Here is an 18,767-nt window from a genome sequence, read left to right on the forward strand (position 1 = left end):
GGGAGGGGAAATGAGGAAACTGGAGAAATCTGAGTTCATCCCTTGTGGTTGGAGGGTTCCTAGGCAGAAGATGAGACGCTCTTCCTCCAACCGTCGTGTTGCTATGGTCTGGCGATGGAGGAGTCCAAGGACCTGCATGTCCTTGATGGAGTGGGAGGGGGAGTTGAAGTGTTGAGCCACGGGGTGGTTGGGTTGGTTGGTCCGGGTGTCCCACGTTTCAGAGAACACCTCTTTTCCGCTTCCAAATCAGGACCAAAACCCTGCTTCTAGTCTTGGCATTTACTCAGCATTGGGAATCCATTGTGACTGTGGCCTCTGAAAGACAACTCTCTTCTATGCTACTTGTGCTCCCTTTTTCAATGTTGTCTGTTGCTGTGTGAAAAATTGCCTCAAATTTCTGGTTTTACCATGTGTCCACTGGGAACTGAAATGTCACAAGCATTATGCTACCCAAGGTCAAGTACATTTCATACGGGATTTGTTGAGATGGCAAAAGACGAAAACTTCACCTTATCAGTCTGATCTCGATTAAGTACTGATCCCACACTTGTAGATTAATGCTCAAGTCAATTGGACAGTACACCATCCCTCCTTCCTGAGGACAGCTGCAAGTCTGAACGTCACTGTAATAATGTTTCAGTGATTATGATACCAATTTATACTGATGTTTATTCTGATGTTATGTAGCTGTGTTCAAACAGATGGGCTGAGATAACCTGGACTTTTATGTCTTGCAGTTTTGATACAGTATAACCAGTGGATTTTGGTTCAATGTCACTGTTTACATTTAATATCATGCCTTTTAGAGGACTTAAATATTTGATTTATTTCTCTTACTGTTCCTTTCACTTTCCAATATCTGTCAGGTACATCAAACTGAAAGCTGAAAATGTTCTGTGTGTTATTGCGATCGGTTATAATTTTTATGTAATGTATCATTTTTAAAAATCGAACACTTCAACTTAGTCATCCGTTAACCAGTTAGCAATAAACATATTTTATTGTGCGAGCTATTTAAGTCATCTTCAGTGCAATATTTTATATTCTGTAATATCTAATGTTATGCTTTTCCCGTTTTTATGAGATCATAAGTGAGTGTCAGCCATTCAACCCAACAAGAGTGCTGTTTAATAAAATCATGACTGATGTATCATTTTAACTCTATTTTCTCACCTGACCCCATTAATACTTAAGGCTTGTTTGTGAATTACGCACATACTACCATTTTTGTTTAATCCAGGATAGTCGTTAGTGGATTAATTCCATGCATTCCTATTACATAAAATTTGATAATTTTCAAGATGTAAGTTAAGCATTATACAGTAATGAGTGTTTTTGTATTTTTAAACTTCTTTCTGCAGTGAGTCAGATGGTAATCACAGCACTGAAGATGAGTCCAGCAAGGGTCAAGAAGACATGTCGCCTCGTCCATTGTCAAATCCATCTGATGGGATGAACCACTCCAACGTCCATAGTCCTCCAGAAGGCATGTTCATGCATCATATCGGGGAGCTGAAGCCTTCCCAGAATTCCTCTGGCATACTACTGAATGGAAATCTTGTAACTACAAATGGCTCTCCTGTGTTTTACAGTGGAAGTTCTTTCATCCAAGGTCCTAATGGAGTCCTTGTTAATGGATTGTCTTTAGGAAATGCCCAGACAATAAGTTTAAGCCCAATAGGAACCACTCCCAGCGTGCTGGTTAATGGTATTTCAAATGGTGAGTCATTAGTTAATTCTGCTGCATCAAATAAGTATTTTAAAAATGTGACTGTCCTGTTCAACTGTGTATCTTTTCAATTCTAATTCATACTTTCCCTTCCCAGGGTCTACTGGTGGCACTGAACTTAAAACTGAAAGTGTACACATGCTTACTTCTGAAGAAGCAGTGTCCTCCGGATCTGCTGAAATTAGTAGAGGCCCAGCCCAAATAAACCAGTATAGCCTTGTGCAGCTGCAAAATACAGAAAATAACATTCATTTGGTAAATGGAAATATTGGGTTACCTCCACTTCAGCTGCCTTCTGGTTCTGCTGCATCATCACAGGGTAAGTTGCTTTCTGATTTATTTTTGAGAGATTAGCCCACATATCGGGTAAATTCATTACTTAGTTGATTCATTTATTAATGTTGGATACTCATTCCAAATTAAAAACGTTCAAACATACTGACAGGGTTAAGTTTATTTGTGTTACACCAAAGAAAACGTATAAAAAGAATATATTGGTGTTGCATTTTAGTTTTCATCATAGGTGGAATTGAAGAGTTGACTGTTTAAGACTATACTCATGTTAGGAAGAACTATGCCTGACAAATGTATGCCTGTTCAGTCCACAATGGCACACCAGCTGCACACAGACATCATGAGCTTACTTAACTGGATTGGTATTTAGCCTGGCAGAGTTGTACATATTGTGAAAATCCCCATTGAATCTTAGAGTAGTTTAGGACCTGTTTTGCAACTTTCTCTCTGACTCTCATTCCCTACAAAAGAGAAATGCATTTCAAAATTAACCCTTGCAGTGTGAATTCAGCTGCAATAAGAGCAAATGTCTAACATATGCTAAAGATGTGACAATTGCAATATTTGCTGAGTGACTATCAATTACCATATAAAATCCTCTGCAGAACTAAACCGCCCTGTATGATTTAGCAAGGTGACTGGGTGAAAGTTACAGGTAATTTGCAAGACAACATACCCTTTGAAAATTGGCTTCATAGATCTTTTCAATTTCAGTTGTGAGCTTTAACACCATTTCTTCATCTCTCTTTATTAAAGAGTTTTTAATAGTAGGAGATTGCTTATTTGAAAATTGGAATTGCTTTCCCTTGGCAAAACCTTTGAGTAACCTTTCCATGACTATCTTAAGTCCGTTGTATTCTGCCTTCTGGTAATGTGGAGATAGTAAATAATCAGTAGCTTTTTACAATATAGCACTGCTGCTGATGTCAGCCTTGACTTTAGTATATACTCAGTGATCCACTCAGTGGTGGCAGTTTTGCATAACTTCCTGAGAAGCAGCCATGCTCCCATTTAGCAAATGCAAAAGCAGTGGCTGAATGTAGCCCGTCAGTACAAGCCAACAATGGTGTTTTCATTCAACAGGTTTGGATTCCCCTTTCTCAGTCGACAAAGAAGTACTATTGACAGAAAATAAATGCAGTAATTTTTAATAAGAGAACACACATGCTTGTAATGTACATTTACCACACTTTAGTAGCTGCCAAAACTGAAAATAATTCTGCAGCATTAAGTGTGTCACTTTATGGACGAACTTCTCTGAGAGGAATCTCCCTAATAAGAGAAGTGTAAACATTTTATTTCCTAGACTATTTATATCACCTAGCCTACTGCTAGGTTAATGCAATCTTAAAGCATAGAATTAATAATAAATTTTTAAAAAATACTATTACTGTCCTTGGCAGACTGTCAGTGGTCAACATTAATCAATTTAAATATTTCCCTGCATGTACAATTCACAACCAGATTCAACATAAAGCATGGTTAATTTATTCCTAAGTTATTTTAAGATCAGGTCTGTTTCCTGGACTGTACATAAATAATGCATGGGAAACATGAATAAGTTGGTTTACAGGAGCCACTGTAATCAATAAGATTAAGTTAAAGTTCCAGCATCTTTCAACATATATCCACCTTGGATATCCTTAAAATAAGCTGCAAGATCAGTTTTGTCAGAGTTAAATTTTATTTAGCTCTACCTTTATTTCTGTCAGAGACAGAGTACTAATTTGGAATAGTACAGCCAGTTCTACAGACCAGTATGTCAAAAGACATTCTAACTCCTGAGGCACGAGGCAAGGTATCATCCCTGTTTGGAGTTCATGTTTAGTTCAGTTTTCTATTCCTCCCTTTCTTGTATGTTCTCTTTATTTTATCTTTTCCTCTCCAAGAAAATTTGAGCCTTTGGAAAAAGTGTCAAGGATATTCAAGACCCCATTCCTCTGTGTCCCTGTTGCTGATATCTCTCCTTTCATTCAATCTTGTTTTCTTATTTCCTTTCTTGCCTATCCATGCTCCATTTCATTGTTTTCTGCTCTGTCGTTCAGTCCTTTGTCTTTGCTGTCTTCCTTATTTCCTTCCTTCTGTCCTTCCTTCTGATACAAGATATTAGGGAAAGGCATTCATTCAATGACCTCTGAACAAAAATCACATTGGAGTTGAGCCATTAACTTTGTTTCTCCTTACATAGTTGCTGTCAGATCTGCTGAGCTTTTCAAGCATTATTGTTTTGATTAGAGATTGGCGTTCTTTCTGTTTAAAATGTTGCATATTTCAATATACATCCTCAGAGAGGACAGCTAAGTGTAAGGTACTCATTGGGTAAAGTTATCAAAAGATGGATTGTCGTTGGCTTTTTTCTCTTTTCATCCAGTTTTCATTTTGTTTGCAATCGCAGTATTCAATTTGATATTGTGTTGAACTTTGAACCTAATATTCTGTCTACCCTAAAAAGTGTTTTCTTTCATCTCTCGCATCTGTTGCTTCACCTCTAGTTCATCCCATCTGCTCTCAGATCCTCATCTGGGCATTAATACTTAAGCAGAAAGTGGAGGTACCTCCCATTCTCACTTTACTGTACAATTTAGTTCATCCAAAAGAATCTGCCTTTATCTGTTCCTGTTAAGACCTATTTCTGTACATGCCTGTCCTTACAGACCTACACGGATATCATTCCCAACACTTTCTTTCTCTTAGACTTTTCAGTACCCTTCTTTTTTCAGCTGAGGCTGGGCCATTACCAAGCATTATCCAGTCTTGTTCTCCTCTACCAAAATTGTTCACTACTCCGGGATCATCTTGGCATTGAAGAGATTTCTCTGATTCCATCTCCTTTACCATCTGAGCACTGAAAATCCTCTTGCATGTCTCCAGTAAATGTTATATAAATTTTATGAAAAGTTTTGAGTTTCTTTGGCACCAATCATTTCAGCTGGCTCTGCCACATTCCTCCACTCTATTCCCACTGCCATCCACATCAAGATCTGTTCTCCTCCACCAGGCTCCACACAAGCCCTGAACCACATCCTTCCCTACTTTCTCTTCGGTCTACTGGTTTAGTCCATTAGCTCATCTTGTTCATGACACCTGCTTCTATGTTAATCTTGATCCTACTAAGCAGCTGACATGACCACCATGCTAGTTGACAGGTTAGTTAGTTTTGTTATTCAGAGCAGATCAATTCCTTATCTGACATCATCTTACCTCCATTACTGGCCCTTTCCTAGTGTAATAACGTCGTTGTCTTCGAAAGCAAAGACTCCTTTCCTTGCAAACAAGTGTCTCACTGCCAACCTCAGTTGCCTCATCAAATTGCAATCTTTCAAATCTGTGTCTCTTAGTCATGCAACTCTGTATGTTCGAGCCTTGACAATTGGGTTTTCACCCTTACCATGGCATTTGAACATTAAAGTTAAATGCCATTCATCACCATTCTGAAACCTCTGACACATTCTTTACATCACTTCCATCATCCAGTTGTATGGGACAGCCATTCCCGGATTCTATTGTCTTTCCAGTTATATCCAGAGAATCTCCTCCAGTGGTTTGTCCCCGCTTTCTGCTTCTACATCATTAGTTTCAGAGTGCCTCAAGGATTTATCATTTGCTGTCTGTTATGCTGTCTTTTGTTGACTTCAACCAAAAGCAATGTGGTTGACTCTTAACCGCCCCTGAAATGGCCTAGCAAGTCAGTCAGTTGTATCAATCCCTGCGAAGTCTCAACAAAGAAAAGAAACTGGACGGACCACCTGGCATCAACATAGGCACCGGAAATATCAATGACAAAGACATGCTGACTTTGCAGAGTCCGCCTTATGAATATCTTGGGGGGGGGGGGGGGGGACTGTCTTACTGACTAGTCAAGCAACAATCTGACGTAGTCATACTCTCAAAATCATACCCGACAGATGATGTCACACACACTATAATCACCATTATCCAGTTCACCTGCAGAGGTGGCTACACAGTGGTATACAGTCGGAAGGAATAGCCCTGGGAGTCCACAACATTGACGCTGGATCTCATGGCTTCAGGTTAAACACGGGCTAAGAAACCTCCTGCTGATTACTATGTACTGTCCTCCTTGGTTGATGAATAAGTATTACTTCATGTTGAAAAACACTTGGAGGAAGCACCAAAGTGGCAAAGGTGCAAAATGTACTTTGAGGTGAGATTTCAATGTCTACCATCCAGAGTGGCTCAGCAACAGCACTACCAACCAAGCTGGTCGGGTCCTAAAGAACATAGCTGCTAGACGAGTCTGCACAGGTGGTGAGCGACCAATGAGGGAAAACCGTACTTGACCTCATCCTTACAAATCTGCCAGGTGCAGGTGCATCTACCCATCACAGTATCGGTAAGAGCAACCACCGCGCTGTCCTTGTGGAGACAATGTCCTACCTTCACATTGAGAATGCCCTCTGTCATGTATTGTGGCACTATCGTTGTGCTAAATGGCATAGACTTTGAAAATATCTAGCAACTCAAGACTGTTAATAGCAGCAGAATGGTGCTCTCTGCAACCTCATGGTCCAGCATATCTCCCACTCAACCACTGCCATCAAGCTAGAAGATCACCTCTGATTCAGTGCAGTAGGGTATAATAGGAAGCATACCTGAAAATGAGGTGTCAAACTGGTGAAGCTACCAAGCAGGACTACTTGTGTGCCAAGCAACAAGTGGTAAACACAAGTGAACAATCCCACATGAACAGATCACATCTAAGCTTTGCAGTCCTGCCATACCCAGTCATGAATGGCAGTGGACAATTAAATAATTCACTGGAGGAGGAGGATGCTCCACAAATGATGGAAGAGCTCAACACACCAGTACAAAACAAAACAAAAACAGAAATTGCTGGAGGAACTCAGCAGTTCTGGCAATCACTGGACCCGAAACATTAACTGTACTTTCTGTCCACAGATGCTGAGCTTTTCCAGGAATTTCTGTTTTTGTTATTGTTTCTGATTTCCAGCATCTGTAGTTCTTTGTTTTTTTTTAATCAGTGTTAAAGATAAGGCTGTAGCATTTGCAGCCATCTTCATTCAGAAGTGCTAAGTGGATGATTCATCTTGGCCTCTTTCAGTGGTCCCCAGCATCACAGATCCCAGTCTTCAGCCACTCAATTCACTCCACATGATATCAAGAAATGGTTAGAGGCACTCATTGCAGGGATGGCTATGGGGCCTGACAACATTCTATCAATAGTACTGAAAATTGGTACTCTAGAATTTGAAGCTTCCATAGCCAAGCTCTTCCAGTGTAGTTGCAACATTGGCATCTACCCAACAAAGTGGAAAATTGTCCAGGTACATCCTGTGCACAAAAAAGCAGGACAAATCCAACCCTGACAATTACTGTCCCATCAGTCTACTCTCGATCATCAGTAAAGTGATGGAAGGTGTCATCAACAGTGCTATCAAGCAGTACCTGCTCAGCAATAACCTGCTCAGTGATACTCTGGGTTCCACCAGGGCCATTCTGCTCCTGACCTCATTACAGTCTTGGTTCAGCATGGACAAAAGAGCTGAATTCCAGAGGTGAGGTGAGAGTAACAGCCCTTGATATCAAGGCTGCGCTCAAGTGAGTGTGGTATCAAGAAGCCCTGGCAAAATTAGAGTCAATGTATACTGGGGACGAACTCTCTGCTGGTTAGTGACTTTTCTGGCACATAGAAAAATGGTTGTTAGAGATCAGTCATCTCTGCAGGAGTTCCTCAAGGTAGTTTCCTAGCCCAAACCACCTTCATCTGCTTCCTTAATGATTTTCCCTCTGTCATAAGGTTGGCAGTAGGGAAGTCTGCAGATCTTTGCACAATGCTCAGCACCATTCACTACACCATCCACAACAACTGCAACTGGCACTCCAGCTACAAATCTTTACACAAACCTTGACTGTTCACTACTCCTCAGGTACTGAAGCAGCACATATTCAAATGCAACAAATCCTAGAAAATACCCAGGCTTGGACTGATGAGTGGCAAATAACATTTGCACTGCTCAAATGCAAGACAATAACCAACTCCAGTAAGAGACAATCTAACCACCACCCCATGACATTCAAAGATGTTGTCATCACTGAATCCTCCACTATCAACATCCTGGGGGTTGACCTGAAACTCAACTGGACTCTCCACGTAATCACTGCCTACAAGAGCAAGTCAGGAGCAAGGAAAACTGCAATGAGTAACTCACTCCCTGACTCCTCTATCCACCAACTACAAGGCACCAGTCAGGAGTGTGATGGAATACTCCCCACTTGCCTGGTTGAATGCATCTCCAACAACATTCAAGAAGCTTGACACCACCCAGGTCAAAGCTGCCCGCTTGATTGGAACCATAACCACAAGCATCCACTCCTTCCACTACCAAGGCATAGTAACAACAGTGTGTACTATCTACAAGGTGCACTGCAGAAATTCAACAAGATCCTTAGATAGCACCTTCCAAACCCATGGTGACTACCTTCTAGAAGGACAAGGGCAACAGATACATGGGAACACCTCAACCTATAAGTTCCTCTCCAAGATACTCATCATCTTGACTTGGAAATGTATGTTTCTTCATTGTTACTGGGTAAAAGAATTCCTTCTCTGAGGATATTATAGTCCATGTTCTGTGGGATGATCCACAGTGGTCCAAAAGGCAGCTTGCCACCACTTTCTCAAGATCAACTACAGACTGACAATAAATGCTCACCAGCCAGTGATGCCCACATCCCACGAGTGAGTTTTAAAAAAAAGACACTTGTGTTCACAACATCAGCTCTGTCATCGCCATGGTTGTGTAGCACAACGGTTAGCACTTCTGCCTCACAGTGCCAGGGATAGATTGGCAGGGGAGATTAGACAACCTTGATAATGCTGTTTAAGTTACTATATTTTTGTGGCGGCATGGTGGCTCAGTGGTTAGCACTGCTGCCTCCCAGCACCAGGGTCCAAGGTTCAATTCCAGTCTTGGGCAACTGTCTGTGTGGAGTTTGCACATTCTCCCCATGTCTGCGTGGGTTTCCTCCGGGTGGTCTGGTTTCCTCCCACAGTCCAAAGATGTACAGGTCAGGTGAATTGGCCATGGTAAATTGCCCATAGTGTTAGGTGCATTAGTCAGAGGGAAATGGGTCTGGGAGGGTTACTCTTCGGAGGGTCGGTGTGGACTGGTTGGGGCAAAGGGCCTGTTTCCACACTGTAGGGAATCTAATCTAATCAATTACTTCCCCTGACTGCTCCAGCGCTTTTGAGTTGTTGGAGAATATGTTAACAATTGAGGCTGGATTTAGATGTGCCATACGCACAAGTTTGAGATATCAGCAGGGCATGGCGAACAGTTTGCAGTAAGTGGTGTGGGATAGCTGGGTATCAGAGACCAGTATGGGTAGTGTTGGAGGACTGGCCGAGGGAGTCATATTGGGTTGGTGCCTCTGATGGTAAGCATATGCTCCCCACCCACCCACCCACTAAATAATAGTTCCCAGGCTATCTGCTAGGTGTGGGCCATTCCTGCCACAGGCGAAGTCACAGTGGAAGGCCATTCAGGCACCATTTGGCTGTTTATTAGCCAATAGGTGGATAGGCAGCTAGCTGTCCAACACCATCACCACCACCTTACATGAAATGGGAATGAGGTTGGGGTGACAAGTAGGTAGTGGCCAGGCCACGCTCTGCATTTTATGAGACCCCCTGCCTTCCAACGTATCAACATGAGGCTGGAAGTCTAGCTCCTAGTTATGTATAAGTGCAATTTTATTTATTAATCATTGCATAGATCAATGTTCAGTGTTTTCAGGCCTAAATATGAGCTCCATTCTCCTCATTGATTCTTTCTTATTCCTTGGCCAGGGCTTCAGGCTGAACTGCACCATTCATAACTACATGACCGTGAACTGAGTTTCATACCCTAAATTGCCTCGTTCAACATGACCATCACCTCCATAATCTCACCTTTTTTTAAATTTTGCTGCTCCCCAAACATTCATCCTTGCTTTTACTTAACCTTTGCCTTGATATTTCAAGATTCCTGAAGCCAGTTTCTCGTCAAATGCTGCCCCCCATCTTAATTCTCATTAAGTCCTGCTCATCCTTCCTTCATTACCATTGATCTATCAACTACAAACAACATGTATTTAACAACAAGTTTCTTTTAAGTCATAGGTTGATGGTTATAAGCCATTCCAATGCACTTTACAGATGCATTATTTTTTTTAAAATGACTGAGACACACAGAAATATTAAGAAGATGGTAAGTCTTAAAAAGAGTAAAAGAGTTAGGTTTTAAGGAGAGTCTTGATGGAGAGAAATGAGTTGGAGAGGGGCTCTCAGAGTTTATGGCCTATGAAGCTGAATGTATAGCCACCAATTATAGAGAATTAAGGCCAGCCATGCTCAAGAGACCAAAGTTAGTCTGGCTTGTAGGGCTGGAGAACATCACAAAAATGGGAACAGGCAAAATCATGGCGAAATTTGAAAATTATGAAGAGATTTTTAACATTGAGATGTTTTTAATTGGGAATGAAAGGAGCTCAATGAACAGAAGGATGATATGTGAAAAAATAATGGTGAAAGTTAGAACACATTAGAGTTTTTGGATGACCTCAATTTTACTTTGGGTAGGATGTGGGAAGTCAACCATGAATACGTTGGAATAGTCAAGTCGAAAACTAACACAGGCATTGATGAGGCCTTCAGCAACAGAAGAGCTGAGACTGGAGCTAAGTAGAACATTGTTATGGCAAGTGAAGTAGGCAGTCTTGATGACAACACAAAGTGTGGTTGAATGTCGTCTTGAAGTGAAGGTGTTCAGAAACTTGGTGTCAAATTAGGAAATAGAATAATGTCCATGGCAAAGTTTGCAGCTGAAGACCGGGGTTTTAGTGTTCCAATATACAGTTAGAGGGAATTTCTGATGACCTAACACAATGTCAGATAAATAATCTGACAGTTTAAAGACAGTGGAGATGCCATGAGTGGTGGTAGTGATGTAAAGCTTCGTAAAATTAGGCTTCATGTGGAAACCAGTGTGTTTTCAGATGATGTGGCTGAGGGGCAGTGTGCAGATTTGATAAAGCATAGGCCAAGGATAGATTCTTGAAGGTACATCTGAGTTAACTGAGGAACTGGAGGTGCGAATGTAAGATGCTGCAGGACCAACATGCATGAGAATTTAATTGTGTATAAGTTTGTATTGTTACTTTGGGCATATTAAATTTTTCATGATGATTCCTAATGGAAAATAAGATTTTTTTGGACAGTAAGTGGACACTGAATTAAGATTTTATACATACAGATTTCACTTCTATCATTCTGCTATTACCAATGTCTGCATGAATTTATTTTGTTTTCCTCCCTTGCTTCGCTACTATATGAGCTGTACAACTGAACATATGTGCAACAGCAATGTGGGATGAAAGTGGATTTTTTCTATTTTTCTATTGGCATCAACTTTGTTTCTGCTAACATACCAATTTAACAGCAATTTAATCCTCAAATTAGAAAAACAGCATTGACAAACAATGAGAACAAGTAATGTCGCTACTAAGTTATAGTGGTTCACACAAACAGTATCTCTAGAACAATTGATTAAACATACAAATTAAGTGATCTTCTCATTGGCATAATTTCTACAGATTTATAGATAGTTTTCAGCTTGTTATTTTGTGTGCTAATTTATGAAGATATATTATTGATATTTGCTGACTAAATTTTGTTGGCCGATTGTAGAATGATATGTACAATTAAATTTGCACTTCAGTAAAAGTCGTACTATTTTCTGACTAATAGGAAACATTTTGATAACAAACACATCAGATGGAGGAACATTCCTAAGTGGTACAGCAGCCAGTCTTCAGCAAGGTAAGGTCTTCTTGGCTGCCACACTCCCACCAAATGCAGTAATGTGCACATTACCTAATTCAGGGCAGGCTGTTGCCCCAGTAAAACAGGATGCGTTGGAAGGAGGTCTTGTTTTTTCTCAATTAATGTCAGTGAGTGGAAACAATCATATGAATATTAACACATCTCCTGGGAGCCAACCTGGAAATACCCTACAAACTCAAAGCTCAACGCTGGTGAACACAGGGCTGCCTCAAAACCTGCCTTTAACTTCATCAAATTTGCTGAACACATCAAGTACTTTGAGCTTCAGCCTCACAGTGAGTTTGCCACTGTCAACTACTGCATCTCTGAATTGTGATCAACAGTTGTCTACTGCTGTCACGAATGCAGTACCTGTAGTGTCAATGGCCAACAGTCAGTATGCTACACTCCAGAACTGTAATCTGCTTACAAGCTCTGGCCAAGAGACTATAACTGAAACTGGTCTTGATTCTTCTGACACTGAGGATAAGCCTAGAAATCCTATTACAGAAGAAACGCATGAATACAGTAGTGGACATGTGTCTGTACTTCATCCCCCAGTAAAGGAAAACTACTTGGTAGTTCTAGAAAACAAATCTAGCAACCACCTAACAATGATGGACTCTAAATCCAAATATGTGATAAATGATGTGGTTAACAATGTCTGCAAGGAATTAGAAACTGAGGAAAAGGAACTAGCAAAACTTCAAAATGTTCCTATGGATGAAGATCTCAGTGATATATAACTGCCTACAAATATGCAGCAGGCTTTTGAAAATGGGACTGTTTGATATTTTCCGTCCTCTTGTTTAGGTAACCAAAGACTGAAGTGTTTCTATTATATTTTATCTACTTCATAATTTAAAGGAAAGAACTGTTAGGAGATGACTGAGGTAGTCAACCATTATCTGTTACACTTTTTTTTTTACTGGAATCTAGATTCTTAGCCGTAAGTTGGTATTTATTTTTAACACTCCTGGTATAGTCAGTCATAACACATAAATAAGGACTGGTTAGCATCTTAAAGGTATATGTCTGTATTGATGGGCTTTTCTTCCTGTATATGCATGGTTTGATATCAATGTACCATTAGCAAATGTAAGCATTACATTATGATATTTTGGGTACACCAGTCACAAAATGGCCCAGAGGCATATGACCACAAATTTAGTTTTATTGCTTTTATTAAACACTACCCAAAATAACACACACTAATACTTTTCAAATGTAACACTTTATCAAAAGATTTTCCGACTTAGTGAATGCATACTTTCTGGACAGTGTTTTGTATGACCAATAGCTGACAATCAAGATGGAATGTACAGTCCAGGATCATTAGAATTACCATTGGAATGTACAGTTTTTTTTTTGTTTTAAATGTCCTGAAGTCCAAGTACTGTGAATTATGGCTGGAAGTGTCCCATTCCCTTCCTGTTTCCTACCTGCACAAAATACTAACTTAGATGGAATGTGGAAGCAAGAGAATATCTCAATTTGGTACTACTCCACAATATTAGTATAAATAGAGAAACTTTATTTTTTTGATCTTATTGATCGACTTCTTTCATGCAGTTAGTTTATTGAAGTGCTTTAATCTTTGCCAGCAATTATGTAAATGGTAGAGAGCTCCTGTGCATTGATTGAGTGCCTTGGCATTTTATCAGAATCAGAGATGCAAAGTTTAGTATTCACCAGGACAAGTCGCCCATTCCACACCGCTGCCCAAGATTAAATTTTACCCTGTATCACATTTTAAAGTAACAAATGTATCACTTCAGCCTCTGTTGAGTTTCAGTGGAAATCTGTTCTGTGACTATGGTACTCAGCTGCCACCAAAGTTCACTGTTTGCAGTCAGTTCCTACCATCATCAAGATTTAATGGTGGATCCATTTCTGCGTTAGCTGATTTTGTTTTTTAACAGAAGATATATATATTAGAAATGATTAAAAGTTTCTTTTTCTGGTTACGGTTAATATATGTACAATACTAAACAAGGAACTTAAAATACATTATGCACATTTGGGTTATGATTAATCAAGCATTTCAGTTTACGATCATCATCTGTTTGAGCTTCCATGGTTTATGATATATTTTGCACTCCATAACAAGTGACAAGCTTGAAGCATGCTCCTGAAGGAAACTGTGGTCATCATTACATCAGCAAGATAAATCTAGATATCGCATATGTCACTTCAATTGTTATTTTTTGCATCTTTGACATTGCCTGTCATTGTCATACTGCAAAGCAAAAATAGCAAATAGGAAAAAAAAACAATATATTAAATAGAACCAAATTTTGGATATATTCCATGATAGTAACAATTTAATCGTGAGATGATAATGAACAACTTGGGATTTGTTCTAGCATTTTATAATGTCCTTTCAATTGTTTGAAATGGTATTACTTTGCAAACTTACCCACAGACCCTGAATGTAATACATGTTTAATCTTTCCCATCAAAGAAGCATCTTAATTTTAATCAGATTTCATGAAGTAAACAATTTCCATTTAAAATTTATCATGCACATTGCTAAAATCAAGTGTAACTTTTCTTTGAGCCATTTACTGTGCATCCCTATTAGTGTTAAAATATTATAATGTCTGTTAGAATGTGCTATAAAATGTCTGTGTCACTGCACATAAGAAACATGTTTCTTATAAAGTTCAACTTCCCTTGATCTGTTACTATTAGTTTTCAATGCTTAATGTTTGAAGTGTTGAAACTTATCCCCCTCCCCCAACAACCATTTTCCCCTTCTTTGGCTTGTGTGCCTTCCAGGAATCTTTTCCAAAAGTGGAAACAAATGCTGTGTTTTGTGAAATGAAAATTCAGTTACTCTTTTATGTATACATCTTGCATCTGCTTGTGCAAGTTTGCTCATTATCTTAATGTGTCTTCTTGCATTCAGTGCCTCTTATGCTTTCAATATATTTTAATCACTGTGAGGCATTTGAAAACTGGTCCAACCCAGTGCAGTTATTAAAAAAAAAACCATGGCCTTCGACACACGAGAATGAAGTGCAGCCAAGTGCTTATGAAGTGTAGCCAACTATGATCTTTTTCTGGTATGTGAAAGCCTGCCTGTATGTTGAGACAATCCTTCATATTATTTGAATAAGAAGTATTTTTATACGATCATTAAATTCCCCAAATTGAATTATGTCAACAGGAGGTTTGAGTAAAATTTTTCGTGATCCTCGCAACTAAGTTTCTATCATGCAAAAAAATCAAAAGCTTTATCGAAATGTTGGTGGAAATTATTGAAGTTTTTTTTTTCAACTACTTCCTAAGGAGGGAGCTGAACCGTTATTCAATGTGACACTCTGCATTAATGTTGGGTTTGTGTGCTCTAATGTTAACCTGACAGCTGGAAAATAATGTGCCTGATCTGCATAAAATATTGATTACCATTTTTATTTAATTTCTTTGGAATTGCTAAGCTTTGACCTGTGCAAGGTCTAAGGCATTAAGTGGTGTGTTGTGAATTTTCTACATTCGGTACTTCTAAATGTTTTATGGATAAACTTTTTTTTTGTTGATTCCTAGAAATGGTGTGTTGAGTAGTTATATTACACTGTTCCACCTCCTTATCTGACTGCACAAGAGGAATTTTTTTTCTATCTCTATATCAATATGTTAGTAAGAATTGTTCTATAGCTTGCTTTTAAAGGGGTTTTAATATAAAGGGAAGCTTTTATTAGCCAGTGCAAGTTATATGCATTGATTAAAATCTATTTTACTGTACTGTAGATTTGGCATGAAACTTTATAAACATTTTACATTGATTTTTGAATGTGTCTGTATACATACTGTGTGAGGGATATGGGTAGCGAAAACATCTATACTGCACTAACTTCTTGGTGATGGTACGTTGAGCATGTATTAGTGTTTTGTGTTCACCCTTGGTATACCAAAGATATTTTAAATACTAGATTTAAAGTATAATCTAGATTGTCTGTACTGTTACATGACCTTTTGTTTTATATTCTGAAATGATCTGAGCTTATTTTTCTAAACACTATACTCAATGAACTTTATATTTATACATTTTTGTGCTGGCTTTTGTTTTATTAAATTGTATGGTATGAATGCTATTGATGAATGAACTCAGAGTTTGGCTAGAATGTTGGTTGTTTGGCTGGTTGGTTTAACTTGTGCACAGCAAGCAAATTATTTTTGTTATCATAACCTGCCATAAAACAAATGGCTCTCTCCTTTCCTCATGTGGCATTTGATTGCATTGACAACTGAAGTTCTCCAACATTTTGCTAACCTTACATCGGTTAACAAGCTAATTAGTTATGCAGGCATTATCTCAATAGCTAACTTATTCTGTCTTCTCAAATTCGGCCAATGCAGTGGGGATCATTTAAGTCATAATGTGGAGCAGGGTATTGGGTTGTTTTTGCTTCTTGGCCCATGTGCCAAATTTGCTGTTTTGACCTCATCACCACTGCTGTAATTGAAGTAAAGTTAAACAATGCAGAGCAATATTGTGCCCAAGAACTGTGCCAGGTAGTCACTGAACTATTGGTACTGAAGAGGGGCTTATTAAACCTGAAATGCTAAGCACATTGTAAGATTCTGTTCTATACAACTAACTGGATAAGTCATCACATCTCATTATTTTTATTATATCTCTTCTGATGCAGGCCAAACTAATTGTCTTAGGCTCTGAGTTACCTAATTATGGTTTGAAGTGTTCCTGTTGACCATTTGCTAGGATGGGTTGGGAGAAAGTTCTATTGTTACTGAACATATTAAATTTGAGCTCTTCATGCTTGTACTGACATTAGTAGCCCAAAACAATTAATAACATGGGGTGAGATTTGAATATATCTTTTGATAAAGACAATTTATAGAAAGCTCTGTTTAAAAAATTAATATCATAATGTCTAATTAATTGTGATTTTGAATGTAATGTATTACTTTTAATTATGGTAGTTTCTAGTTTTTAAAACAACACTCCTGTACTGTTGTTCCTTAACTGAGATTAACATGGCTTTTAGCTGCAGAAGAACAAATAATTTAATATTGCCTCAGTGCTGATACAAACGGTAATTCAGGTTGTGGTGTTTTTCATACTAAACCATGCAGCAACATTATATGCTTTGCAGCACACACATTTCAAGTTCACACCAGGATAGAAACACCTTTCTCTCATGATCTTCAAGTTAACTTTATTGAATTTAGAGCAATCTGCTTTCTGCTGCTTCAAAGAAATGTCAGAACTCTGTTCCTTGTAAGTTCCGATAGGTGTTGCTGAGTGAAAAGCTTTCCGCTATTGCTTGCAAATTGGATTTGTGCCTGAAATATCGATATTAGTCTGTGATATTGACACAACTAAAACAATATTCAGTAGAGTCTTGTTGTGAGGCCTTAAGCTCATTTTGCAACTTAGTTTTAACATTTTCAAAAAAATGACCACTATCTCTCTCAAGAAAATTCAAAATCTAATTATCTGTAAAGATCTGCAGAGAGGAGAAAGCAGGTTTTTACCATGTTTACCTTGTGACCAGTGGCTTAAACCTTCCTGTTTGGCTCCGGACGCTCAACATTAGCAAATTATGGCAAAATAATGTGAGTAGATCCATTTCAGAATACTGCTGTATGCTTTATTATACTGAAGAAAATTTTGTAATGCTTTATTTGAGAGAGAATTTCTAGTGAGGCAATGTGCCTGCAGTTAAGATACCAGAGCAGTGGAACGAAAATAAGTATTAAAATTTTACATGGAGAACATTTTTTAAACCAGGATAGTTATATTAACATTACTCCTTCTGGTGACTTGCTTATTGCTTCATTTTCCAGTTTCTTCAAATCCAGTGTCTCAGGATAAATTATTTTTGACCACATGTATAAACTGGAAAGTTTAGAAATATGATTGAACTGTTTCAAATTCTGTAGAAACAAAATTAGTGGCATTACAATGGAGATGTTTTAACAGTGAAGAAAATTGAAGATTATTGACATTATGCTATAAGAAATTGCTGTGACATTTCATGTAATCTTATTGAATAGGCAAGTGACATAGCTGAATAAAATAGTTTCAAAACGTTTGCAATGGAACAGACTCGTATGGAGAATGTTCAAAGCCAGGGGATATAAATTTGATTATGCAAATAGGTAATCAAGATCAAATGTTGCCTTCAGGTTAAAGGACAACATTTTGGATCAAGGCAGGGGAATGGGGAAGAACTTTATATATGTAGTGTGGGTTTCTGCCTTTATCATCCTTTCATGCAGGGTGTTTCACAGCCTATCACTCTCCAGGTGGGGGGAAAAAATCCTCCTCAACTATCCTCCTCTTCCTACCAATATTGATCTCAGTTATTGATGTCTGCAAAAAGAAGTGCCCTTCCTATTCATTCAAACTGGGGCCTCTGTTTTATATCCTCACATTAAATCTCCTCCGCCTCCTCTCCCAATGAAAACAACCCACCAATGTATCCAAACCTTCTGGTGGCGACAGTTCTTTATTCCACAGAACAACTTTCTACATCTCCCCTGCACTGTCTGTCCAGTGCAACACAGCCTTTGTGTAATGCAGTGACCATAGAGTCATAGAGATGTACAGCATGGAAACAGACCCTTCGGTCCAACCCGTCCATGCCAACCAGATATCCCAACCCAATCTAGTCCCACCTGCCAGCACCCGGCTCATATTCCTCCAAACCCTTCCTATTCATATACCCATCCAAATGCCTCTTAAATGTTGCAATTGTACCAGCCTCCACCACATCCTCTGGCAGCTCATTCCATACACGTACCACCCTCTGCCTGAAACAGTTGACCCTTAGGTCTCTTTTATATCTATCCCCTCTCACCCTAAACCTATGCCCTCTCGTTCTGGACTCCCTGGGAAAAGACTTTGTCTATTTATCCTATCCATGCCCC

The 18,767-nt window shown here is 39.0% G+C and overlaps 1 protein-coding gene across 1 annotated transcript in view; it reads left to right on the forward strand.

Moving 5' to 3' along the window:
* Positions 1 to 13,564, forward strand: part of six4a (SIX homeobox 4a) — a 20,677-nt gene extending 7,113 nt beyond the window's left edge. The window contains exons 2-4 of the mRNA XM_043697253.1: positions 1,362 to 1,720; positions 1,827 to 2,048; positions 11,793 to 13,564. Of these exons, the coding sequence (XP_043553188.1) occupies positions 1,362 to 1,720; positions 1,827 to 2,048; positions 11,793 to 12,613 (1,402 nt within the window). The 3' untranslated portion in view covers positions 12,614 to 13,564. The remainder of the gene's footprint in view (positions 1 to 1,361; positions 1,721 to 1,826; positions 2,049 to 11,792) is intronic.
* Positions 13,565 to 18,767: the final 5,203 nt, after the last annotated feature.

Source organism: Chiloscyllium plagiosum, chromosome 10 (assembly GCF_004010195.1).
Source record: "Chiloscyllium plagiosum isolate BGI_BamShark_2017 chromosome 10, ASM401019v2, whole genome shotgun sequence".
Classification (NCBI taxonomy): Eukaryota; Metazoa; Chordata; class Chondrichthyes; order Orectolobiformes; family Hemiscylliidae; genus Chiloscyllium; species Chiloscyllium plagiosum.